This window comes from Bombus flavifrons, chromosome 17 (genome assembly GCF_040668555.2).
Source record: "Bombus flavifrons isolate JBK064 chromosome 17, iyBomFlav1_principal, whole genome shotgun sequence".
NCBI lineage: Eukaryota > Metazoa > Arthropoda > Insecta > Hymenoptera > Apidae > Bombus > Bombus flavifrons.
In genome coordinates, this window is record NC_138458.1 from 3,667,730 (window position 1) to 3,695,271 (window position 27,542).

The 27,542-nt window shown below is 30.4% G+C and overlaps 1 protein-coding gene across 6 annotated transcripts; it reads left to right on the top strand.

Annotated features, from left to right (window-relative positions):
- The first annotated feature begins 278 nt into the window (after positions 1-278).
- Positions 279-26,375, top strand: zip (myosin heavy chain 10). 6 transcript variants are annotated; one of them, XR_011175686.1, is made up of 16 exons: positions 279-933; positions 9,259-9,415; positions 9,695-9,813; positions 13,295-13,318; positions 13,889-13,927; positions 15,425-15,517; positions 16,121-16,283; positions 18,313-19,002; positions 19,270-19,916; positions 20,186-21,166; positions 21,313-22,176; positions 22,374-22,643; positions 23,474-24,894; positions 25,252-25,332; positions 25,998-26,104; positions 26,164-26,375. XR_011175686.1 is itself a non-coding variant. In XM_069130857.1 (15 exons), exons 1-15 carry the CDS (start codon positions 577-579, stop codon positions 26,172-26,174), a joined length of 5,943 nt encoding a protein of 1,980 aa, XP_068986958.1. In that variant the 5' UTR covers positions 279-576; the 3' UTR covers positions 26,175-26,375. The 6 variants fall into 6 exon arrangements, 5 of the variants coding, with proteins under 5 accessions (XP_068986958.1, XP_068986956.1, XP_068986957.1 ...); XM_069130857.1 differs by lacking the exon at positions 25,252-25,332; XM_069130855.1 differs by lacking the exon at positions 25,252-25,332 and having other exon boundaries at positions 280-933; positions 25,998-26,375.
- Positions 26,376-27,542: the final 1,167 nt, after the last annotated feature.

Genomic DNA, 27,542 nt, shown 5'->3' on the forward strand with positions numbered 1-27,542 from the left:
TATTTATATTTCATTTCAATTGCGCTACTATGAGTTGTCGGTTAAGAATCGTCAGGTGTATATTTAAAATCAAGACATAGAAAAGAATGAAATAAGGTTACCTCACTTATGGTCTAAACCAATACTCTTTTTTATGGTATACGAAATATTTCTGATTGGTTGCTGCGTTAATATATTTACCTGCTAACCAATCAATTTTCTATTGAGACGCGTCATATAGCGACATGAGCGCTACTACGCAGCCTACCTTGAAAACAGAGCCCCACCATCATTTTATGGTAAGGAGAAAAGAAGATGGCCGCGAGGAGCGAGAAAGAAAACAATCTCGAAGAGCGTTAAAGGTGGTAGAAGAACACGGTGCCTCGAAGGAGAACGAACTACGAATCGTCCAAAACTCTCCAACTTCAGATTATCTTAACCACCACTAGACAATAGACACTCGAAAAGTACGGGAAAACGAGTGTTGAATAGTTACATGTGTGTCCTTGTTACGAAGAGGTCAGTCTGTCGAGGATCGTCCTTGGAATCGCTCGTCCCTGAAGCCGGCTCGAGGAGCTAGTGATCTCGAAAACAAAAATGGCGGACGTCGACTCGAGGGTGGATCATTCGGATCCCGAATTGCGGTTCCTTTCCGTTGACAGGAATAATTTCAATGATCCTGCAACTCAGGCGGAATGGACGCAGAAAAAGCTGGTTTGGGTGCCTCACGAAACTCAGGGTTTCGTTGCAGCCGGGATAAAGGGTGAACGGGGTGATGAGGTCGAAGTGGAGATTGCCGAAACTGGAAAACGGGTCCTTGTCGCGAAAGATGATATTCAGAAGATGAATCCACCGAAATTTGATAAAGTTGAAGACATGGCTGAATTAACGTGCCTAAATGAAGCTTCGGTACTGCATAACCTCAAAGACAGATACTACTCCGGCCTCATTTACGTGAGTTTGATAGATTTTATCTTTTTCCATTACTAATACTGTCAAATAAAAGCCAATGATTCATTTTTTGATTAATTTTCTTGAGGGAAATATAACAAATAGATCATAAAAGATTGGTGATAAGCCTTGGTGATAAAGTTTTCTTTCTCATCCTTTTATTTCAATTGGAGCAGAAATTAAGATCAATTACAAAGAAACCAATTCTATAATTATTGATAACATTAATTTTTTACTATTAAACTGCTGTGTACTAATTGTAGAGTTACTATAAATGCTATATTTATTTTTTTGCATGCAGTCTGTCAGCGTATAAACGCTTTTAGTAAAATTTTATTTTATTATTATGCAATCTTTATTTGTTTACAAATTATTTATTTAATTTATAAATATATATTTGTTGTTTATAACAATAATATAAAAAGTACAATTATTCTGAATTATATGGTAAGTAACATTCTTTCCAAATGCAAATATGCTTATAATTAATTCTTTATGATTTGCTTCTGATATTAATTAATTTTTATATTTCTTTTTATAAATATCTTATCAATCTACTTGTTCACTAGATTAATATCAATGGGAAAAAAGAAAAATTAATTGTATCAGATATCAAAATTAAGTTATCATTATCTTGATACTATTCAGTAGATTTTATTTAAATTAAAAAAAGTATTTCTTTTTTTATCACTTAGATGGAAAATTATATTGTAAATAAAGAACTGAGCATATATATATATATACATATGTACACACATATACATGCACACAAAGTATAAAGTTAGCATAATACTTTTAAATTTAAACTAGAAGTGATTTTTGTAAGATTTTTCTGCTTTGATTTAAAAAGAATGAACTGGAATGTACAGCTAAGGCGAATAATAAGGATGCATAATTTTCATTTTGTTTTATATAAGTATATAAATAAATTATAAATATTAATATATTTCACAAACACACACACACAAATTTGTGTATGGATTATTGGACAGAAGTTTGTAAGACTATGGCCTGTGCAACAGTCATATACATTTAGCATTATCTGATATAAATAGCAATCATATTAATTTATGTATTTTCATATGCATAAATTGGGGTTTTTCAATATTAATTCTTTAATTGATTTTATGGTGTGGCCCAAACTTTTTATGTCATTTATACAGTTGGATATATAGTACTTTATGTCTAAAGTAATTCTAGTCTTCCTTTTGTTTAAATATTATAATATTCTTATATATATGCAAATATTTGGTATATAATATAAGTTGTATGCATTGAACTATAATGAAATATTACCTGGAAACAGTATACTGAATTAGTAATATGCAGTCTATACTAAAAATTGTGATTATTTTAATATAAATCATGTAATGCCATTATACGTATACTAATACTACCATAAACAGTTATACAAATATATAATTATCAAAATATCAAAATTTAATTTCTTTATACCAAATATTTATTTTTACAATATTTTTGTCTTTCAAATTCGAAAAATATCTTTAACAAATATTTATAAGCTATAAATGGCTAAAGCTTCTTTTAATTATGTTTTTGCTATCTAATTTAGTTAGTACAAATCAGTTAACAAATTTCTTGCATGAACCGGAAGAATACGAAAAGTAAATCAATTCAAACATTCATTTTGATTGAAAGTTAACGCGAGCAATTGTTATTATCAAATTTTAATGTTACATTCGATCGTTTTGTTTTTTTGTTGTTGTATTACGAGCTAAACATCCAAAATAAATTTAACGGATTTGTAAACGTAACACTGACCTAACCCAAGGCTCTCGCTGAATTTGATTATCTCACAGTGTTGTGATCAAGCTTTTTCTCGTACGTTTCTAACAATAAACAAAAGTATTCTATTTCTGAGATTACTCTCATTGAACCGTTGCATTTACTTTTCTCTCAAATTTCGTACTCAAAATAATAAACATATATGAATTAACATTACTATTTTAGAAAAACTTAATTGTAAAGGAACACATGATATAAAAACAGAATAATTAAAAAATGGTATTAAGCTGATAATTATCTCCGTCGAAAATCTTTGAACATTTTTTCTTTATTCGTAATTAAGTAGTAAATTGAAATGTTTTATAAATATTCCGCTGCATAAATGATTGCATAATTTACTTTTCAAGAGAGTGAACTTTACCGAAAAATATTTGTGCGAGAATATTTATCACAATAAAATCTTTTATGACAGTAAATCAGAAGAAATTATAAACAGTATAATTAAAGATACATTTACTTATTTAATAACTTATTATCGTTTTATAGTAAAACATACCGTCGTTTCGTACATTATTTCATTTATAATATAAAATGGACGATATTTTAGTACATAAAAAATTAAAAGAATAATCGTTTTATTTTACATTGAATTTTATCCATATATGATTAACGTTTATTGAACCAGTGTAAATAATATTTATTATTTACTGTCATTATCAAATTATTAATATGGAAGAAAAAATAATCCCCATACGTGATTTTATTCATTTTGGTATTATATAGAAATAAAGAATAAACTCAGTAAAATTGGAAAACAATAATTTAATCGACATAGAGAGAGCTATAGGATCTCGAAACTTCAAAGAAGGCTGGAACTCCAATGTTAATAGATAGCACAACTGTAGTTCATTCTTAACTCTTATCTGAAGCTGATAACAGCCATACCTCATTTCCACGTACGTGTGGCACATTGACTCACCGTAATTTTTAGCATACTTTGAAGGTTGCGTTCAAAATTTTGTGAAACCAAGTTGTAAAATCAAAACAAGAAAAATGTGGACCGATTCATACAAATTAATGGATAATATGATCCTTTAATTTTATATTACGAATGTTTTCGCTTGCTAAGATGTAACATTAATTACTTGTCATTCGCAGTATTGACAAATAGGACATTTTCGAATAATTAGAACAGAAAAATGAAGCAAAAGGCAAGAAACATTTTGCGTTTTATATTTCAATAAAAATTCGGCAAGTAAATTTAAAAAATTGTTTCCTCATAGATGACATAGACGTAAACGTATGAAAATTGTTGGCATTTTCGCTCAAATTTTCTCTTCGTTAATAATTCGATAAACAGTTCAACGGAATCGTAACTGAAGATCGTGCTGGCTTTTATCGGTCGATATTAATTAAAAGAATTGCGGTTTTTATTGGGCCTTACGATATAGAAATATCTGCTTACGTATGGCAAGCATTCTAGGACACGAGAGAATGACGTCATGCATGTGCCTCGTACGTGCTGATTTTTCTTCTTTCAATCCGCGGTATATTACATTCCGTGCAACGTTCCGAAAATCATCAAAATCTTTCAGCTCACAATCGATCGTAATCGTCGTACTGCTACTAAAACAAGAAATTCTATTCCTTGCGCAATAAATAAAATCTGTTATCAACATCTATGGTATATTATAAGAATTCGAATGAATTCATATACCAAACTGAGCCGTAATTTCGTCTGGTTCTTAAATACTTGTTAGTGCTATTGGAAACATTCGTTCGCTGTTGGAACGTTCGATCCTGTTTATATGTGCTTTGGTTATATTTTCATGCAATTCCCATAAAAGGATAGTAAATTGAAGTATACCGTGATAAAAGCTATTAACATAGGACCGAGCGAGAAAGGAAATTTATATATGAAGCATTGGCGTTTCTTCTCTATCGAATTTAGGAAAGGAGAAAAGAGAAAGAGAACGATCAGGGAGGAGTCCTTATAAGGACGAGTGTCCTTAACCTGCTTCCTCGCGGTACCGTAAACGTCCCGATGTAATATACCAGTGACGAGTTAAAGAGGAAAAGAGAAAGAGCCAGTTTCGCTGAAGATTTCGTGCCTTTTATAGTCAAGACGCAGTTTCGGTCTTCTTAGGAAAGAAACCGAACTCTGATGAAACCGTACAGATTCCGGGATTGATTAAACATGTCGCTTCGTCATACACCCTTGTCCTCCTCTCTTCCTTCTCCTCCTCCTCTTTCTCCTTCTCCTTCTCCTTCTCCTTCTCCTTCTCTTCCTCTTGCTCTTTCTCCTTCTTCTTTTTTATGACCGCACTCCTTTATATCTTTCTTTCCCTCTCTCTGATTTTCGTCTGTTTCCCTCTTCTTTTTCACTCTCTTCTACTCGAATATAAATCGGAAAGTCATACCAAAAAAATGCCTACGTGTCTACTAATTCGGGGCGTATTGAAAACCGGGATACTTTATTTTCATACAGGCAACTTTGTATAATGGAAGTTCGTATAATGTAACATTAAATTGATTTTTATTTTATTTCAAGATTATTTACACGTGAACAGCATCGTTTCTTCTCTTTTCTTTTTTTTTATTTTTATCTGAACTTTAACTCCAATTCTTTCTTCTATTCTGAACTTTAACGGGTTTAAAGCGAAGAATGGTTGGAAATATTGTTTTGAAATATGTACGAGTCTGATTTTAATACCTGATTTTCGTACGACTGGGTATGAAACATATTATATATTATTATTATGCGTCATTATAATTACAAGCATAAATGCTTATTATGCGTTACAGTTCTGCGAAGTTTTAGGAAATAGAAAGTACATGATATGTTCGTCGATGATTCTGATAGTAAAAGTGACACGTAATAGCGAAAATATAATAAATACGTTTCTTTTTCTCGTGGCAATCTGTATACGCGTATAATAGCATCGTGTCGTGATCTTGATGCGTGTGTCTAAAACTCGTGATAAATTGTGCAGAAAACGGCGCACTTTAATATGCTTCAATTACTACAGATTTCTGCACGCGCAACCAATTTTAATAGTCAACAACTTGAGAGCTTGATGACTATTAATTATATGAAAACACAGCACTATTATGTTTTCTTATATGCATGAACAAAATGAATGCAGAATTATTTCCATGATATATGCCTTTTGTATTTTTATAAACATGTTCGTTTATAAATATCGTAATAATTATAATTAAATAATATATATACCGCACATGAAAGAGCATAACAAAGAACATTCCCTTTTTATTAGTTGTGCAATTATCGACGTTTTTCCAGTCTTCATATTTGTTTGGTTTCTTGCTCTTTGTTTTCTTTTTTGGCAAATTTTTTTAAGTAAAAAAGTCAGCTATTAAACGAAAGACAAAGTGAAACAGCGTGGTCACCTTGTGCTGCTTCAAAGAAGATCAATGTGAATGATTCATTTCTTCTGAATTGATATGAAAACTGATGTTAGCTTTATCCTACGTCACCAAGTCAAGAAAGACATGCAATTTTCCTTTAGAGGGAGTTAGAGTCAGTGGTTGTTAGTGAGCGATAACCAGGAATGTTAGGCAGGTCGACGACACGACACTCTCAAAGACCGGTTTTGGAGACCTTCGAGGAGAGAGTTCTGTTTAAAAAAAAAAGGGAACAAAATAGCCGTGGATCCTTACTTTGCATTGAGACTTTGTTCATCTTTCTTTAGGTTAGATTCATCTGTCTTGAAAAAAAGAGGCGACTGTAAATGTTTTTCTGCAATTGACCTTAATGAACAATATAAATATGAAGGTGCAACTTGTAGACTGCGAAATTGTTATAAAAAATGTGAAGACTAGAAAGTTGTGAATTTATGACGATACAATTTCAACAATAAAGAAGAGGATAATAAAATTTAATGTACAATGTTTTATACGCGAAAAGCTTTACATTTGTTGAACAGAATTAAGGATTGCAAACGTTCTAACGAAGTGGATATTATTATTAACATTGCTCTTGCTATTAATTCATTAATGTCCGATGAACGTTTTACTTTCAACATTTAATGAATAAATAATGATGAAACAAAGTATAGGTTTTTATAATACAGATATATTATATATTTAAATATTATAAAATATTTAAAAAAAAGGATATGCTTTTCTTTATTATGATTTTAAACATTTGGAATCATTTTTTCTTCCTTCTTCAATAAAAAATTTTAAATTGGAAATCTGTAGAATTTAAATTAGAAATTTATTTTAATACAATGTATTGACAATGTATATGTTCTTAGTTCAAACTTTTTAATTTCTTTTCTCGAAAATCTTTCAAGCCTGCGATTTTTATTATACGATTTTTTGTCTGACTCATATTACATAACAATACGATTATTTGTATCGATTATTAGGTCATCGTCTCATTATTTCAGTGAATATACCGCAAATCCACCGCCATCCTCTTATCAACGATACTAAAACAGAGCAAAGTTATTTAACCTCTTATCGAACAACTACCGGTACTATTATATCGTAAAATGAGTTCTTGCAACATTTTCGTTAACATAGACAGCTTCATTCGAATATATTTCTTACGCTCTATGTATCTCTATTATACGAGAGTAATGAAAAAATGAACCGGCAACATATAGAAAGTTACAGTTTTAAGTCTGGCTACAAAAATCTCCAAGATCCTTTCCTACTTGACATTTTTTCATGATTACACATCGGTATGATCTTGTGGAAAGTGTAAACCGACCCGCTTGCTCATCTTTCCCAAATGGTGACGCATACCTTCAGCTTCTCGTTCCGTTTAACTTGTAAATTATTCATCAAAAGGAAACTATTACCAAATGCATGAACGTACTGCAAAATGTGGCTTATAATTCAGCCCTTTATCGAATACTGTTGAAAATGACAACGTGAGCTCGCCATCCATATGCAGATGCGTTAGTTACAAGAAATAGTAACTAAAAGATAGTTCTAGTTACAATCGACAGATTTGATCGATAGGTTTAAGATGTTCTTTTGTTTTTATCCCTAGTCCATGTAAAAATGTGCAATAAAGGATTTTTTGGCTCAGAACGGTGTGGTAGATTTATGCAAGGAATAAAATAATAATTATTGTCATCCTATCTCTGAATATAGAAATAACAACAAATACAAGTCACATTTTCCGCTACACTAGTCTGCCCAGATTTTTCAACAAAATATATGTAAATCGATCTTCCGTTCGTTTATCTGCTTACATAGTGTAGCCGTTTATCAATTTATGGGGTTATTGATGGTTAAAGTACAACACGTGCGTAGCAAATCGCTTCAAGTTTGTACGCTACGTAAGTTCTATAAGTGTCTGGCGCATGAATTACATGCATTGTAATTGAACGCTTAAGCGGTTGTTGAAACAAAAGAGCTAATATTTGATGAAAATTAGACTGAGACGTCGATATCATTGGATTAGTGAAATTCTTCTGTTATTGATTATACGTTAGACTGCGGTATAACTGCGATTTATATATTACGTTTGTTACGTGAATTATTAACGCCAGTGGAATCTATTGATTAGCTCATTGCGTGTGATTTTCTCGTTAATTGATAATCGAATTCCAAACAAACTTTAACGCGATACTATTCTCGTTAAACTAGTTGCAACTGGTTTCTTCCCCTCGCGCTATTTTATTTTTACGTTTCGTCGATTTCTCGATCGTCAGTTTCTTTCATTAGATACGTTAAACAAAAAACCACAATAGCGATTTTGTCCATTTTTTATATAAATAACGACTAAACACTGCCGTTTAAAAGGCGTGAGAAATATTTTCGCGCAGGGAGAATATTCTCACGATAAACGACGCACAGAAAAAGTACTGAAGCTCTTAATTTCCATTGTATATTTTAGATCAGGTTAAAAACTTGAAAGAGAAAAAAAGAAATATTCTTTTTTGTAGTATATTCTCTAAGTAATAATTTATATGTGCCTGCTTGTTAACCTTGAACTCGTTACGTGAAAAATGCAAGAGAAATGCTACTCGCTTGGAATTATACAGAAATGTCTGACTGAGGGAGGAACAGTATAACTGCAGTTTCATTTTATAATTCACCAACGCATCAAATCACTCTTACCTTAAACCATCACGTTAAATGTGATTTATAAAGAAATTTCTTACGCGAATTACACGGCAGGAAATATTACTCATTGGTAGCTTCTATTTACAAATTTAACCGATTAAATTTTTGTCCAGCTTTCTTTCTATCGATATAGTTCACTAAATAGCCTAGTTTCTTACGTACGTAATACAAATACGTACTAGAAAAATATAACTCTCGTGGAAAACGTTAAGAAGTTTTCATTAGAATTATAAATATATTATTTTAAATTTTATAAATTCCCTTAGTCTGTAAAAAACAAAAACAAAAAAAAAAATCAATTATTCAGTTACAAATTGCACTCATGCTGCTGTCTGTAGCTTTTGTCTGTGAAATATATTGTTGGAACGGTGCTATTCGATTTTCAAGATATTCGAGGTAGAAATCAACGTGATTGAAATTCGTTTTCTGTGATTCGTAGCCAGGCCACTCATCGATTCGTTGGTATGATTGCAGACATACTCAGGACTATTCTGCGTGGTGGTAAATCCATACAAGAGGCTGCCAATTTACACGGAAAAGATAATGGAGAGGTATAAGGGTATCAAGAGACACGAGGTCCCACCTCATGTTTTTGCTATTACGGACACTGCATATCGTTCTATGCTTCAAGGTAATTAGTTTTCTTATTTGACCAGACATCCACTAATTTATTTAGTCATTAAGCGTTATCGAGACATCTGGTTGTTTGATATTTCATTTAGTCTTCTATTTAATTGTTTGTAATTAATCGGTAATTGTATATTATTTTATGATCTTTTAAATGTTTTTACTGGCCATAAAATAAAATGTATGTAATTGATTATGCTTTGTTATTGAATTTGAAGGTAAGACGTATTTGTGTATTATTACTTCGAAATATCTGATCTTTTGTACGTATTTTTGTTTATAGATCGCGAAGACCAGTCCATTCTATGCACCGGTGAATCCGGCGCTGGTAAAACTGAGAACACGAAAAAAGTAATTCAATACCTGGCATACGTCGCTGCCTCGAAACCAAAATCAAATGCGGTAAGTAAATATCTCGATGTTTGGTGAGATTCGATGTGAAAAGAATTTTTCAGCACTTAAGATATTCCAGTAAAGAAAAGATAAAGATAATTGACAAGATAAAATAAATAACTGTATATATGTTGTATATTGATAGAAGGGATACATTCTTCTCTGTACACTGATCTTTTTTATTATGTTTATGTAGAATAAACGAAACCTATTGCAATGTACAGCATTTCAATGTTAGCATTAAGATGTTAGATATTTTTGTTGCTGTAAGAATATATACTGTTTTGTTGGTGATAAAAGGGAATAGGTATTGGAGGGAAATCGTTTACAGATACTCGTTTAGTTCGCAACTCTTATAAATTATTCAATTCTTTTTAAATGAAATTATATATTTCCTCTTTTTTACATCCTTAAAAATTTAAAGAACTTCAGTGCGTAATATCGAGCAAAATATTGTAGTCTTAATTTTATATTAATTAAATTATACGTTATAAGTATAAACTGATATGTTTTTTCTACTAGGATTATTTTTTATTTAGTTGAGTTGTACAAAAATATTAGTGATTATGAAAACTCTCAAAAAGATATTTCAAAGTACGTATTATCGCTTATGTTATTATATTTTATATCTTAGATTGTATACTTTTGTCTTCAATGATATCTTTATAGTCTTAGAAGAAACAGATATGTTTATATCTATCATTCTAAATAACTTCTTGTAACTTACGAATTGATAAACTGATAGACTTGTGAATCTTTTTGTTACGTTTAAATACTATTTCATTCAACAAACAACATAATCTTTACTTTTTAGTGTCCTTTCCGGAATTTTATGGTGTAATAGATGTTATGAATTATTCATTAATAATATACATGTATACACATTTAACTTTATGACATCACAATTGACAATACACTTGATATTAAAAAGTCAATCTGTTTATTGTTTTTATTTAATCTTTAATATCGTGGATAGTGAAAATTGTTTTATAAGCTTATTGGGGTTTATATCATATCTTTGTATGATGTTTACATCTTATTTAGAAATAGATAGCAATATAATTACATTCTTTATATCAATTGAAAAGTATGAAATGTTCCATGAAAGAGAGTTTATTGAGATAAAAGATTTCACATATATATATATATATAAGTAGTATGTAATTATTATTTTATAAACATGTTGTTTACTGTGTATATGATATAAATATTCTCACATCTATTTTCTTTGGAACTAATTATCGAGAACATGCAAATACATTGTTATATCTTTTCTTTTAAAACAAAAATCATAATGTTAAAATTAGTTATAAAAGATATATCAATAGCAAATGATTACAAATAATCGATTGTCCATGTCAGTTATTTGCTCCATTCAGTACTTGTAATTACAAAATTTATATCATGTATGGAACACTTATCTTGGTTTTATAGGTGAATATTTCAGTAATAATTTTACTTTCAGTTTCATAATTCGAATATATATCCTGGAATAATGATTCTATATTAGATAGACGGTTTATTTTGAAATTTGTTATACAATAGTTTGGATTATATAGGAAAGTAGCTGACTTCCATATATTCCAATGAATGTTTTTCAAAAGACTCAAATTTAGAAAGAGTTTATTTAAATAGTAATTGAGAGCATTGTAAATTTCACCCGGTGCATGAAAGTTTCTGTAAATACTCTTCCTTTTCTTTTTTCGTGCATGATGCTTCGTAAATTTCATACGAATATAAACAAATACGTAATGCACATATCAAACCAAATTATACAAAAGGAAATTTATATAATACAAAAATAATATTTACATATATATAGAAGTTTGAAATCTCTCAGCTCAATTAAATTATTATTAAGCAATTGAAATAAAAATTATATCAATCCATGTATTAATAAATAGGTCAAGCTTTTCTCAATTATTCAAAAAATTATTATTTATCTCAAACATTTATTTTAAAATAATATAAAAAGTTATTTTAAAATTGACCTTTAATGTTACCCGAATGATGAATTATTGAATTTTTCCAGTAAATAAAAATGTAAATATTAAAAATTTTGTCGATAAAATTTTCTCCAATAATCGTATTTTGTACATTTTTTTAATATTAAAAAATATCAACGTAATCGTAATAATCTTAGAATTTTGTGCAAATTAATACATGTACGATATCGTGAACAATGACACAGGAAGGAAATTCAGCCTCAGTTTCCGCAGTTGTAGTAGATAAAATTTGACTACGAAGATAAAATATACCGAACTTCCTAAAGCAAGGAAAGCACTGTGATATTTTGGTATATGGAGAGATATATTTTTAGTACTCTCGATTAAATTGGAAGTTATCTTTATTGAAAAACTGATTAATGAATTGTAGAAAATAAAACATTGACCAGTCTGATTACATAAAGTAAACAACTTTCATAAACAATATTTACTCAGAGATATGTTTCGTTCAAAATAATCTTACATATAATAAGAATGTATTATATATAGTACTAAGAATTCAGTATATACATAGTTGTATTTAAATACTAATAATTGTATAATCAAACGAACGTGATTTACTGAAAATGTCGTCAACGTGTTGTTACACGTGATATAGTAAAGAAGAAAAAAAAAAAAAAAAAAAAAAGAAAACAAAACAAAGGACAAATACGTACAGTAAATGTTGATTGTGCAAGGGTTACGTGAACTGTTTAAAAACTCGATCATCGAATACTATACGACTGTTTTGCGATCGCGATAGATAATGATAGGCCATCGTAGATCACTGGCTCTCGAAGGATCTTTCCTTTTTCAGTGAAACGATCCACTTATCGGCCTAACTCGGCTTTGACTCATTCTCGTCGGACTGTTCTGAGTCACCGTATGCTTCGAAACTTGTGTTCTTATATAGGAAAAAACTATCGTCGTTCCCTTTTCACGTGTTTCATAATTCGACATTAACAACGGCACGAATCTCGTTTAAACTGCAAAATCATTAAGAAGGAGTCCCGAGAGCTTTTATAATGCGTGACACGCCACAGTCAGAATATTTAGTTGAAGAATTGAATATCCTCATTTAACGTAAATTATGTTCAAAATAGCTTGTGTATGGCGTTTAGATGGAAACATTATCTTTCTACGAACGTAGAAAAAAAAATCCACGTTATACTTGTTGTGAATCAAACTCGAGTTACCTTCAATGACACGTATCAAACAAGTAATTACAAATGGAAACAGGATTTTTCCTTCTTCTTTTTTTTTTTTTTTTCTTTTTTCTTTTTTGCGTAATCTTACTCGTGACGAACTTTCAAATATTTTGAATTTTACTCGGATTTCACTGATTCACTCCGAGCGATTCTGGATATACATTTGCTGGTGTTTCAGTTGTTTGAGTTTGCCAAAACTTCGAATGAAAATTAGATTCGTGAACTAAGGCTCGTGAATTTAATTTTATAAATTCTTTCATTCCCGGTGCTGACTTTCGGCGGCTACAACATACCTAGACACCAAGTCCGGCATTAATCATAGTAAGTCAACAACAAAATGATCAACATTCCGCTCACGCGATATATACGCTACTGTCTGCCTTCTTTATATTTCCTTCTTATTTTTCTTTTTGCTTTCTGTTTTGTAATATCTATTTGTTTTTAGCTTTGGTTAACACTAACAGTTTGTATTCCCAGGTTTTGGAAGTTTTGTTCCCTTTACTTTGTTAACTTCTTCGTATATTCTATGCACGTAAAAATATATGTATGTTATTGCGTCTTCGTTTCATCTATCGGGTATTTTTGATACTTATTTCTATCTAATGATATATGTAAATTAACTATATTTAATATTACCAATCTTAATAGAAAGGTAATCTGGCTTATTCTCTCTTTCACCTTCTCTTCCCTTTCGTCCTTCTCTCTTCCTTCGTATTTTATTCTACGTACTAATAAAGTGGAGAGTTAATAAAAAATTAATTTCAAAATATTGTATTTAACACGATAGCTTTTTAGTCGATTAAGAAACAAAGTATTTCGAAGTTCTAACATGTTCTTCTTACTCTTTCTTTTTTTTTCTTTTTTTTTTTTACTGCTGCTCGCTGGATTCAGGGTTCCGGAAATGTTTCGGATAAATTTGCGGTAATTAACGTGAGAGTCGATTGATTAAATTATTTATTAATATATTCGCTGTCGTGTTTATGTATGTGTGTGCGTGTGCTGTATGCTTGCCACATATTTATTTTACTTTGCGCTTAATCGTATGAAGTTTTAAATAACGTAACGATATTCTTTGTTTTATAATAATGGAAATGGTAAATATCGGAGATCAATGTTTTCTTTATATTAAACATTAAACACAATTATAACTAATTTAGCCATTTTATCAACTATTGCTTTGATTACATAGATTTTATAAATAGATAAATCAAGCTGAGAAATTAGCTTCATGCCATTTTTTCCTATTGATTGCTATATTTATTAAAATGTTCATATTGATTCTTAAGTTAAATAGAAACTTATAAATTCTGTCATTTAATTGAAAGGTGCCTGTAAAAAATACTGTAAGTGCCAAGATTGAAAAACTTTGATTTTTTGTTGGAAAATGTTCCACATACCACTGAGAAAGCCATAGCATAGAATTTAGGTGCAATTTCCCTTACTAAATAATTATTCATAATGCTAGAAGATGGTGTCACAACGTCTCCTTTACAGAAAAATATATAGTAAACATTAGTTGATTGTTTCTTAGCTTTTGTCTAATTGAATCAAACATTGATTTTTCTTTACAACTAAAAAGTGGCACACATAGGTTTTCCTACAGATACACTTTTCTTTTTCATAAATTTGGTTCACGTTAATACTTGTTTCTTGCAAACACTGTATTTTTTCCAAGCACTCTTCAATTTAAGATAATATACAACGTTTTGTATCCTTTAGATACAATGGGTAATGAATTACGCTTTTACATTATTAATTATTCTGAAATAATCATTATTATTTTGGTTGTTTGGTGATTTAGACGAGACAATTATTAGCTAATTAGCAATTACAACAATTAGTTGTAGTGAAACAAACTATGATATAATATTTCTTTAAAAAATATCTGTTTATATCATAATTCTTGTTGCATTTCATGCATTGCTCATGTTTTATTTATCGCAATTATTTTGCAAATTTCCTAAAGTATACATAAATGAATTTATTGTTCTATTAAAAATTTATTGTATTTGCGCACGTGCTGTAAATTTGTTTAATGACGTATTATTTATTTAAATATTACTAACTTATAAGAAGCGTTTATTGCTTATATAATAAAGTTATGACTATCTTTACAAATTATCTACAATTTTACAAGTACTTTGAAAGCATTTTTACATTTTACGGTTTTACTATTATTTGCAGATCCATTTGAAGGAAATGCTTTTTTTCTATTTCTATCAATGTCAGTTAACAGTAACTTTGTAGATTAGATACGTCTATATTTTATAACTTCTCCACCGAACTTTTAATGTATTATGAAATGCGTTTGACTATATAAATTCAGAGAATATAATTTTGCTAAAAACAATACATAAACAGATACATACGTTGCGAGATAAATTAACAATTTTTATGTTTACTAATGTAATTAATTTTTGATGATAGGGTGAATTGGAACAGCAACTCTTACAAGCGAATCCAATTTTAGAAGCTTTTGGGAATGCTAAAACAGTGAAAAATGACAACTCATCCCGATTTGTAAGTTCAACAAATATTGCTCTTTTCCCTTATAACATTTTCTCAAAATTAATATTCGTCTTCAATTAACCTTTTTATGCGACAAAAACGTTTTTGTTTCTTCAGGTAAAATATTTACTTTAAGAAACATAATACACTATTAATTAATTATTTCTATAAATTGATTGCATATACTGTTCTAAAGTTGCATAATAAAAAACAATTACTTTTATTACAAATATTTTTTACCATATAAGTATTTATTAACAGATATAATACAATGAAATTAATATTTTCTACTGTGATTCAGAAAATAGAAAAAATATACGCACGTGTATATATATATATATTATTATTATTTTTATTTTATTATTAAATATATTATATAAATTATATTCTTTATTTGTTATTATTGTTTTATTAATTATATACTTATATATTATATTAATTATAATATATACATTATATAAATATATATATATATTTTATTATTAAAATATATCTATATATATTGTTTTAAATAAGAATCTAAAAGTAGAAAATATTAAGTAGTGCATTGTACCTAAAAAACAATTTGCCTTAATGATAATTAATGATGTTAATAATTGACAATTTATGAAACAGGGTAAATTTATTCGAATAAACTTCGATGCCTCGGGTTACATTGCCGGTGCAAACATAGAGACTTATCTTCTGGAAAAGTCAAGAGCAATTCGACAAGCGAAAGATGAGAGAACCTTCCACATATTTTATCAACTCCTAGCGGGTGCCTCCGCTGATCAAAAAAGTAAGTCGAGATTTATCATTGATAATATAAAAATTATTTACACTTTTCATAATTTTCCTTTTATGACACAAATTTCTTTCAGTTCTTTCGCTTTAATATGTTAACTGTAAAGATAAACGATATTTGAGGGAACAGCTTCATTGCCACGAATAACTTCGTAAATAGGTTGCAAGAAGTATTTTAGAATTTATTGGTTTAATAACAATATGAGATTGAGATTCATGGAAATGATGATATATGTTATCAGTTCATTATCAGTTCAACTTGTCTTATATAGGTTTATTCTGTGCACGTTTATGCCGTGTAAAATGTTATTGACTCAGGCCAAGCCCATAGGACGTACTGTTTATTACTATTCGCAACGGAGAAGTGAATCGATATTCCCGCTTCGAGACACTGAACGTTTCCGCCCATTATGTGTTGTACTTGTTAGGGATATTTTGATCCATAGCCGAATCTATTCTCCGATTAAGCCCGTTCTTTCAGGATACAAACGATTTGAAACAACCTTCTTCATAGATGACTCAGCTGTGCTACCTGACTTGAAGTTCAATTATTCATGCGTGGAATGTCAGGCAACGAATCATTTTGGATGTCGTTTAATAACGTAACGCTATGATGAATGCATCAGTTTCTTCATTCGTCAAAATACAAATTTAGAACGTCCTTGTTCTCCATTTCCTGTTTAAATTTCTGTTTATGAAATGGTATATATAAATCTCTGTCTTAAAGGTTGGAAGAATATATTATCCCAAATGGAATTGATGCAATATGGAAGCCACGTATAAAATAGAACGGTTATGAAATTTAATTGTGTACGAGATAAAATGCAAATGGCTAAATTGTAGTAAAACCGAATTTACACTGTTTCATATTGGAGAACCACTGGCGATGATTCGTTCACAGAGAAAATGAAGGATTAAAGCCAGAGTATTTACACAATTTCACTGGATGAATGCTTCAGATGAAGACTCCAAATGAGCACTGCGGATAAATAATTAGTTTTATTGCATTAAGAGACATTTTTAGCACACTAGGAGTAATGATATGCCTATTAGATATTTTCTACTTAGAATAACACCACAAAATAACTAATAACAAAGTTTCGTTTACCCTTAACAAAACATTTTGTATAAGCAAATACCCATAATAATTATATTCACTAATTTGCAAAAAATCAAAATTCTGATTTATCCGCATTCGTTTCCATATTCATTTTGTACGATGTGTATCATAGAAATGCGAACTGATTGTTCGATTATGCATTCAACATGCGTTTATATGTACTTGTCAGTGGCGTTTCACTATGAGTGTATCATCCATTCTGTAAAGCTCAGCTGTACTCCGTTCACTGTGCACTTTGGAGCAACACTGCAGATGAAGGATGAAAATGACATATTTTGATGAATCATTTCTAGATTCTAATTCTAATTCTAGAATCTAATTTCTAGAAAAGGAAGAAATTGAAATAAAAAATTAATTTTGTAAATACAGATTTGAGTATATATTCAGGCTTTAAATTTTGATCTTTATTCGTTTACGAGTTCATCACGAGTTCAAGCACGAGTTAGCATAAGTTCAGAATAAATGCAATTATATGCAATTAAATATTTCATTCTCTATAAGTTCCAATAATACTGGATCTTGATTATACAAGATCATGGGACAAATAATTTGTCATGCTTATTGTTGTTAAAGAGCAAACTAAAGTATAGTAGAATTCCGTTTTTATGAACTTTATTTATTTCAACAAAATTGTAGTCAGTAGATTAAATACTCTTGACAGTTTAGTGCACTTACTTGAGCATGAACTCTTTCTGTACCGTAAGTCAAAATGAATATATTTCAAAAAAAGGAAGTACTAAATATTATCTATATCGTATGTTTCATTATAGTTAGAAAATAATAGTTCATTAAGTTCATTAAAGATAGTAAATAACAGTTATCTTCTCTTTTATGCTCTACAATTATTCCTTTAATATATTTAAAAAAAGAACACAAAAATGATTCAGTATTTAAAAAATTTCAGAGGAATTTATCTTGGAGGATCCGAAACACTATCCATTCCTTTCCAATGGCGCATTACCAGTTCCAGGAGTGGACGATTCAGCTGAGTTCTTCTCTACCGTGAAGTCCATGCATATCATGGGCATGACAAATGAAGATTTTTCTTCGATCTTTCGTATCGTGTCTGCGGTAATGTTATTTGGTTCTATGCAGTTCCGTCAAGAAAGGAACTCGGATCAGGCCACGTTACCGGACAATACTGTTGCTCAAAAAATTTCTCATTTACTCGGTTTGAGCGTAACAGAAATGACAAAAGCGTTTTTAAAACCAAGAATTAAAGTGGGTAGAGACTTCGTAACGAAAGCACAAACAAAAGAGCAAGTTGAATTTGCCGTAGAAGCAATTTCAAAAGCTTGCTATGAGAGAATGTTTAGGTGGCTTGTAAACCGAATCAACCGATCATTGGATCGGACAAAAAGACAAGGAGCAAGTTTTATCGGTATCTTAGATATGGCTGGTTTTGAAATATTCGAGTTGAACAGTTTCGAACAGTTATGCATTAATTATACTAACGAGAAGTTACAACAATTATTCAACCATACCATGTTCATTTTGGAACAAGAAGAATATCAAAGGGAAGGAATTGAATGGAAGTTTATTGATTTTGGATTAGATTTGCAACCAACTATTGATTTGATTGACAAACCGATGGGTACGTTCGAATTACTTAATGCTCCTTTTTAATTATGCTTGTACATGTAATACATATCTACATTCCACATTTTCTTTCTGAAGTCACTCGGTCGAAGTAACATGCTAGTGAATTTAAATAATACATTGTATACATTTTAATATTACTTTTTCAGTGTTTTAAAATTGAATTACTTTTGTTTCTATTGGAAACTTTGTTATTTACAAATTATATTTATTTATCGTCAATCCTTCTTCAATAACTTAAGCAAATTTTAATTCAAAACAGGCATCATGGCTTTACTGGATGAAGAATGTTGGTTCCCTAAAGCAACAGATAAAACATTTGTTGAAAAATTAGTAGGTGCACATAGTGTACATCCAAAATTCATGAAAACAGACTTCAGAGGTGTGGCAGATTTTGCTATCATACATTATGCTGGAAAAGTTGATTATTCAGCTGCCAAATGGTTGATGAAAAATATGGATCCTTTGAATGAAAATGTTGTTAGCCTTTTACAAAATTCACAAGATCCTTTCGTTTGTCATATTTGGAAAGACGCAGAAATTGTTGGAATGGCTCAGCAAGCATTAACTGATACACAATTTGGTGCAAGAACAAGAAAAGGCATGTTCAGAACAGTTTCTCAATTGTACAAGGAACAATTAGCAAAATTAATGGTTACTTTAAGAAACACAAATCCTAATTTTGTAAGATGCATCATACCAAATCATGAAAAGAAGGCTGGAAAAATTGATGCACCATTGGTACTAGATCAATTGAGATGTAATGGAGTTTTAGAAGGAATTCGAATTTGCCGACAAGGATTTCCAAATAGAATACCATTTCAAGAATTCAGACAAAGATACGAACTTCTAACACCAAATGCTATTCCTAAAGGGTTTATGGATGGAAAGAAAGCTTGTGAGAAAATGGTAAGTGTAATCTTGTTTATATATTGTATTTTTTACTACGAATGAATATCACAATAATAATAATGATGATGGAATACAATATTCAATATTAATAAAATATTATAATTGGTAAAATATTGATTATATTGATTTAAAATTTATATATACATATATAAATCAATAATATATATGTGTATTCATATACATAATATAATTTATTATTTGCTCTTAATTGTTCTAGAAATTTATAACATATATGTATATGTAATTTCACAAAATCTATATTTCAGATTCAAGCTCTTGAACTTGACCCTAATCTTTATCGCGTTGGTCAATCAAAAATTTTCTTCCGTGCTGGAGTTTTGGCTCATCTTGAAGAAGAACGTGATTATAAAATTACTGACATAATTGTTAATTTCCAAGCATTCTGTCGTGGTTTTCTTGCTCGCAGAAATTATCAGAAACGTTTGCAACAGTTAAATGCTATTAGAATTATTCAAAGAAATTGTGCTGCTTACTTAAAACTTAGAAATTGGCAATGGTGGCGTTTGTATACGAAGGTGAAACCACTTCTGGAAGTGACAAAACAAGAGGAAAAATTGACTCAAAAAGAAGATGAATTGAAACAAGTACGGGACAAGTTAGAAATGCAATTACATTCTGCACAAGAATATGAACGAAAATATCAACAAGCTATGGAAGAAAAAACTATGTTAGCAGAACAATTACAAGCTGAAGTCGAATTATGTGCAGAAGCAGAAGAAATGCGAGCGAGATTAGCCGCCAGAAAGCAAGAACTAGAAGAGATTCTTCATGATTTGGAAACAAGAATTGAAGAGGAAGAAGAAAGAAGTGCTGGATTAACTCAAGAAAAAAAGAAATTGCAATTAAATATAAGTGATCTTGAAGAGCAGTTAGAGGAGGAGGAAGCTGCTAGACAGAAATTACAGTTAGAGAAAGTACAATGTGATGCAAAAATCAAAAAACTTGAGGAAGACCTTGCACTTTCTGAGGATACAAATCAAAAATTATTGAAGGAGAAAAAGATCCTCGAAGAAAGAGCAAATGATTTATCTCAAACACTTGCTGAGGAAGAAGAAAAAGCGAAGCACTTATCCAAATTAAAAGCAAAACATGAAGCAACGATTGCAGATCTTGAAGAAAGGTTGTTGAAAGATCATCAACAAAGACAGGAAGTAGATAGATCAAAACGGAAAATAGAAACTGAAGTATCAGATTTGAAGGAACAACTTGCAGAAAGGAAGACACAGGTATAGTGATTTTTATAAGTTCTGTTTTCCTATTTTCTGTCAATAAAAGCACATAAGAAAAAAGTAAGAATAATTTTAGTCTGAAGTAAGAAATATATTTTTAAGTAAAATGTATAAAACAATAGTAATAATATAAATTTTTATAGGTAGAAGAACTTCAACTGCAACTTGGTAAACGTGAAGAAGAATTAAATCAGGTAATGGCAAAAATGGATGAAGAAGGAGCAGCTAAAGCTCAAGCTCAAAAAGCACTTCGTGAATTAGAGTCTCAATTGGCCGAACTTCAAGAAGACTTAGAAGCTGAAAAGGCTGCTAGGGGAAAAGCAGAAAAACTAAAACGAGACTTAAATGAGGAATTAGAAGCATTGAAAAATGAATTATTAGATTCTTTAGATACAACTGCTGCACAGCAAGAATTAAGAAGCAAACGAGAACAGGAATTAGCAACATTAAAGAAGAATTTAGAAGAAGAAACATCAATACATGAAGCAACATTGGCGGATATGCGTCATAAGCACACGCAGGAATTGACTGCTTTGAACGAACAAATGGATGCATTGAAGAAAACTAAAGCTGTTTTAGAAAAAGCAAAGGGAACGTTGGAGGCTGAAAATGCTGATTTAGCTACAGAACTTAGGTCTGTTGGTGCGAGCAGGCAAGAATCAGATAGAAGAAGAAAACAGGCTGAACAACAACTTGCTGAAGTAAATGCAAAACTTGCAGAAGTGGAAAGAAACAGGCAGGAACTGATAGAAAGAGTAACAAAATTACAACAAGAATCTGAAAGTATTATGCAACAATTAGAGGCAGCAGAGTTGAAAGCTTCTGCAGCCTTGAAAGCTTCAGCAACTTGCGAATCTCAATTTACAGAACTTCAGCAACAACTTGAAGAGGAAACAAGACAAAAATTAGCTTTAAGTTCAAAATTGAGAGCGTTAGAAAGTGAAAAGGAAAGTCTGCATGATCAATTAGAAGAAGAAGAGGAGGCAAAGAGATGCTTAGATAAACAGGTATGATTTCTAATCATTTAATTAACTGATGATTTAAAACTTTTTAAATGTAGGTACACTTAACTAATTTTAATTGTAGTTACTTATTATAAAGTTCGTTATTTTCAATACCTGGGTATTAATCAAAAAAATTTTGTATGCTTTTAAAAATCACAAAAATGAAACCTTCATTTATCAGCTTTGTTTTTTTAAAATAGGTTATGGGCTTAACTGTACAATTGGCTGAAGCAAAGAAAAGAGTTGAGGAAGAAACTGAAGCTGCTACAGCACTGGAAGAAGCAAGAAAGCGGTGCATGAAAGACATTGAAGCACTTCAAAGACAAGTTGAAGAACTACAAGCTGCTAATGATAAATTAGACAAATCAAAGAAAAAGATTCAAGCAGAATTAGAAGATAGTATCATTGAGCTCGAAGCGCAAAGAGCAAAGGTGCTGGAATTGGAGAAGAAACAGAAAAATTTCGATAAGGTAACTGTGGGTGCAGTTTTGTTTATTAACTGGAAAAATATAAAATTAAAATTTTTAATTTATATTTAATTTAATACTAATAATTCTTAGTTTATATACAGTGCAATAAATTCCAATTTATTAGTTTTATTAGTTTTGATTTGAATGTCTGCAGAAGCAAATAAATTCTTAATATTCATATTATACTGATTATTTGTTTCTATTATTAACGATATCTAAATAATTAGATATATTCTTATTCTATTATTCTATAACTAATTTTTATTCTTTAATTCTATATTAATTTGCAATTAATAGAATTGTTACTTCTTTTTAATTATTAACGATAGTTTGGGGAACTTTCTGTGAGTTTTTCAATTATCATTATTAATGATTCATAATATTTAATGTAGAAAATTTGATATCCAATAACAACATAAAAATTATTTACACTGAACCATTTTTTATTTTTACGCAATATTGAATATCTTATGGACCATTTATGCACAAATTTTTAATTGGATATAATTATTTGTATATATTATCTAGTAATTCTATTTATAATTATATATCATGATATAATTTATTATAACATTATACGGCTTCAAAAGTTCCACTTCCACAAAGATGTTTATTAAAGCACAATGTGTAATCGTCAGTATGATTTTTTGCACGCTTCTCACAGATTATTCACGGTCTATAAGATGTTAATTACCAGTAATATAAATATCATTCATTTTTACGTTACATTTAGATATAATAAACATTTAATAAGTTTCAAAAGTAATAGTAGAATTAGTATGATCAATTTTAAAACTTCTCTTTCTCTTAGTATTATTATTATTTTTAAGGTGCTGGCTGAAGAAAAAGCGGTCTCTGAACAGTATGCAGAGCAACGTGATGCTGCCGAACGTGAGGCTCGTGAAAAAGAAACTCGTGTCTTATCCTTAACTCGAGAACTTGACGAAATGAATGAGAAAGTTGAAGAACTCGAACGAATTCGTCGAGGTCTCCAATCAGAATTGGACGAACTCGTAAACAATCAAGGAACAGCAGACAAAAATGTGCATGAACTAGAAAAAGCAAAACGTGCTCTTGAGTCACAATTGGCGGAGCAACGTTCTCAAGTAGAAGAGCTCGAGGATGAGTTACAATTTACGGAAGATGCAAAGTTGCGTCTAGAAGTAAATATGCAAGCTCTAAGAGCCCAATTCGAACGAGACTTGCAAGCTAAAGAAGAACAAGCTGAGGAGAAACGAAGAGGATTGGTGAAACAATTGCGCGATCTTGAAGCGGAATTAGAGGATGAAAGAAAACAAAGAGCTGCCGCTATTGCACAACGTAAAAAAATGGAAGCAGACTATAAAGATATTGAACAGCAATTGGAAATGCACAATAAGGTAAAAGAAGATGCACTAAAACAATTGAAGAAACTTCAAGCCCAAATAAAAGATTGCACTAGAGAAACTGAGGAAGCTAGAGCTGCCAGAGATGAACTTGCAGCAAGTGCTAAAGAAACTGAGAGAAAGGTAAAGAGTTTAGAAGCAGACTTGATGCAATTAACTGAAGATTATGCCAGCAGTGAACGAGCTAGAAGAGCTGCTGAGAACGAAAGAGACGAATTACAGGAAGAACTCAATAATAATGCTAATAAGGGTACATTAATGTTGGATGAAAAACGTAGATTGGAAGCTAGAATAGCAACACTGGAAGAAGAGTTAGAAGAAGAGCAATCAAATGGTGAACTGCTAATGGATAGAGCTAGAAAAGCGCAAATAACTATCGAACAACTAACAAATGATTTAACGACTGAGAGATCAACTACACAGAAATTGGAATCGCACAAATTGTTATTAGAAAGGCAAAATAAGGAGTTGAAGGCGAAACTCACAGAATTAGAAACTGCTCAAAGAGCAAAGACCAAAGCTACCATTCAACAATTAGAGTCAAAGATTAATAATCTTGATGAACAATTAGAAACTGAAGCAAAAGAAAGATTTGCACAGCAGAAGATTAATAGAAAATTGGAGAAAAAGCTAAAGGAATTAAGTTTACAGTTAGAGGACGAAAGGAGAAATTCAGATCAATATAAAGAACAAGCAGAAAAAGTAAATGCTAGAATGAAAGCTTTGAAGAGACAGCTTGATGAAGCTGAAGAAGAAATTAGCAGGCATAAAGCAATGAAAAGGAAAGCGCAAAGAGAAATGGATGATATGCTTGAATCTCAAGAAGAGCTAACCAGAGAGGTTGCAAATCTTAAAAATAAATTAAGGTAAGTTTTAGTCGTTCAATTTTTTAAATACTTATATCTTTCGTTTTATTCGTTTTATATTTATAATAGAATAGAATTTAAATAGAATGTGAGGTGTTTACTCTCTGGCATTCATATAAACGTGAAATCAAATATAAATAAACATATATCGATTATATAAAAACCGTTTGATATTTATAAACAATAGTAAATTCTCTGCACTTGTTGCAAAATTTTATTATATAATTTATTTCTTATGAGAAAGATAAATATGTCAAGATATTTAATAGACAAAAGGTTCTAATTCTTTGCCTTTTATTTAAATTACTGAAAATTAGTTTGAAAATAAGAAATGACTATACATATTAAAATATTTAGGCGTCAAGGGAAAAAGAATAGTTCATACCCCACGTGAAAAAAGCGGAATTTCTTCAAGTCTCAAGCATTCCTCGAGTCTTGGTTAGTCTATAAATTAAATTACTTTTAATATCGAATCATGTCATTTATACATATGCATATAGTTTAGATATATTTTTGAACTATAAAATATTCAATTATATAGAATATTTCTTACAAATATTTCAAATAATTTTCTCCTTTGTCTTGTTACTTCCTTTTTTCTCCATTATACTATGTGAGTTGTGACTATTACTACTTTTCATTTATTTATTTTATTAATTGTATATTATTTTGTAGTGCATCCTTCCTTCCTGATTATTTGATTAATTGTATTAACGATTCTTTTATCCCAAGACCTATTTTCTCTCTTAAAGATATATCACTAATCTTATACGTGTGTATTACATATATAATTTTAGTTACATTCTCATTAACTTTACTTATTCGTTTTCTGTTTCTTTATGTAATTTCAAACATCTTCAAACATAATAAGAGACTTTAAAATAGTTATTTTAAAATGCTTATCATATAATTTGTTATTACCTTGTTAGTTTTGCGTATATAATTGGTTGACTGGGAAAAGGGTATACCAAGCATCTGTAGATTGAAAAACGACATTTAATTTTGATAATTTAAAAATCGTTTTGTTTATTTTTATGAAACTATTCATCGTCTTTCTTAGATAGCAGGGTATTTGATTAAAACTGTATGAAATGTCTGCACAGACGAGGTGGTCCTCCAATAAGCCTTAGTTCGACGCGTCTGAAACGCGGCTCTGTTCAAACCGGTGGATCCGGCGACGATTCGACGACACAGGATGAAAGCATCGATGGTGAGGAAACTGTCAACTGAACAAGAAAACACACCACTTATTGAACCCTCACAACGCAGGAAACTCATAAAAATATCCAGGTCCAAGAAGTGTGTGCAAGATCCGTTTCGATCAAAGTTAAGTTCGAATCGGAGAACTCCTTTGTATGAGTTCAGAAGTCGATTCCAGTGCACCCAACGATGCCATTACACGAGGGCGGCGGCTTTCTTCTGTACATAAGAAACCCGACAGGGCCGTATTAAGTAGTATTTTATCTCCGTTTCTTCCGGAACTCCACAGAAAATGACGAATTTTCTCTGGTCAACTTGATATGAGCGAGTCTTTCTTATATATTTTATAACAAGCTTATTAACATTTTTCAATGTTAATAAGCAAACAGCAAAAGAAGGTTGTACAAGTAAATTTAATCGAACTTTTTTTCGATAAATTCAATGTGCAAAATATACGCTTACGAAATATGTATATTAATGCTATAATGCATTAACAGTACTTGAATGCCATACACACTTCATATTTGACATTCTTTCAATTATATCTTACAATGAAGATGTTCGTCATTTTTTTGGAAAATGCTACCACATAGTCGGGTAAGATTCAGACTAGAAATATATTATTGGGGCTGCATAATCGATAACGAATTAACACCGCATTTAGGCAGCATTAATATCTATTATAATTATATTATAGTTATTATTATTATTATTAATTATTACATTGCCGCAGTTTTTATTTTTATCGCGAAAAATATCGTAATATGTTACTTGTAATTATTTTTAATAATCAAGCCAATGACGGACGATTCTAGCATTGTTCCGAAAGATGTGAGATTAATAGAATTTTCGAAAGGCTGAAACTTACTTTTTGTTAATCAGTGTTTAAAGAAACTGTTTTTTAAATAATATACTAACAGCATCGAATCAAACGAATAAAAAGTAAATTTAAAACTTCTGAAGAAAAATTGCTTTTATGTTTCACAGAAGTTTAAGGACAGTTCTAAAAGAAATTAAAGTAGATTGAAACGATCGAAAGCTAAAGAACGTCTAAGAAAACTTGCTTTTTTATGTCTAAATACCTTGCAAAGAAAAAGATATCTTATTCGGATATCGAATTTCAAAGCGAAGAAAAGTAGTATTATTATTTTTAAGAAAAATTTTATTCTTTATGTTTCGGTCGAATGTGTTAATAATTGCTCTTCTTGATTTCTTTCAAATAATCATTGTATAGTCAATTTTTTTGTTTCCAACTCGTCTGACGGAACGAACTAGAAATCGACGATCGAGAGTTATCAATTGGTACTTAGGGTCGATCGTAGATCGAGAACTTTTTCGTTTCGTATTATTCAATTTTAAATGCATCGAAAAGTCGATGTATGTTTTCATATCATTGTTTTACCATCTGCATGAACTTATAAATATCATACTAATAAACGTCAATTTTT

Coding starts and splice junctions, on each gene's coding strand:
- zip (XM_069130855.1), top strand. CDS start 577: ATGGCGGACGTCGACTCGAGGGTGGATCATTCGGATCCCGAATTGCGG. Junction 13,928..15,424: donor ATAAATTTGCGGTAATTAAC/GTGAGAGTCGAT, acceptor TTTTGATGATAG/GGTGAATTGGAACAGCAACT. Junction 24,895..25,997: donor AATCTTAAAAATAAATTAAG/GTAAGTTTTAGT, acceptor ATGTCTGCACAG/ACGAGGTGGTCCTCCAATAA.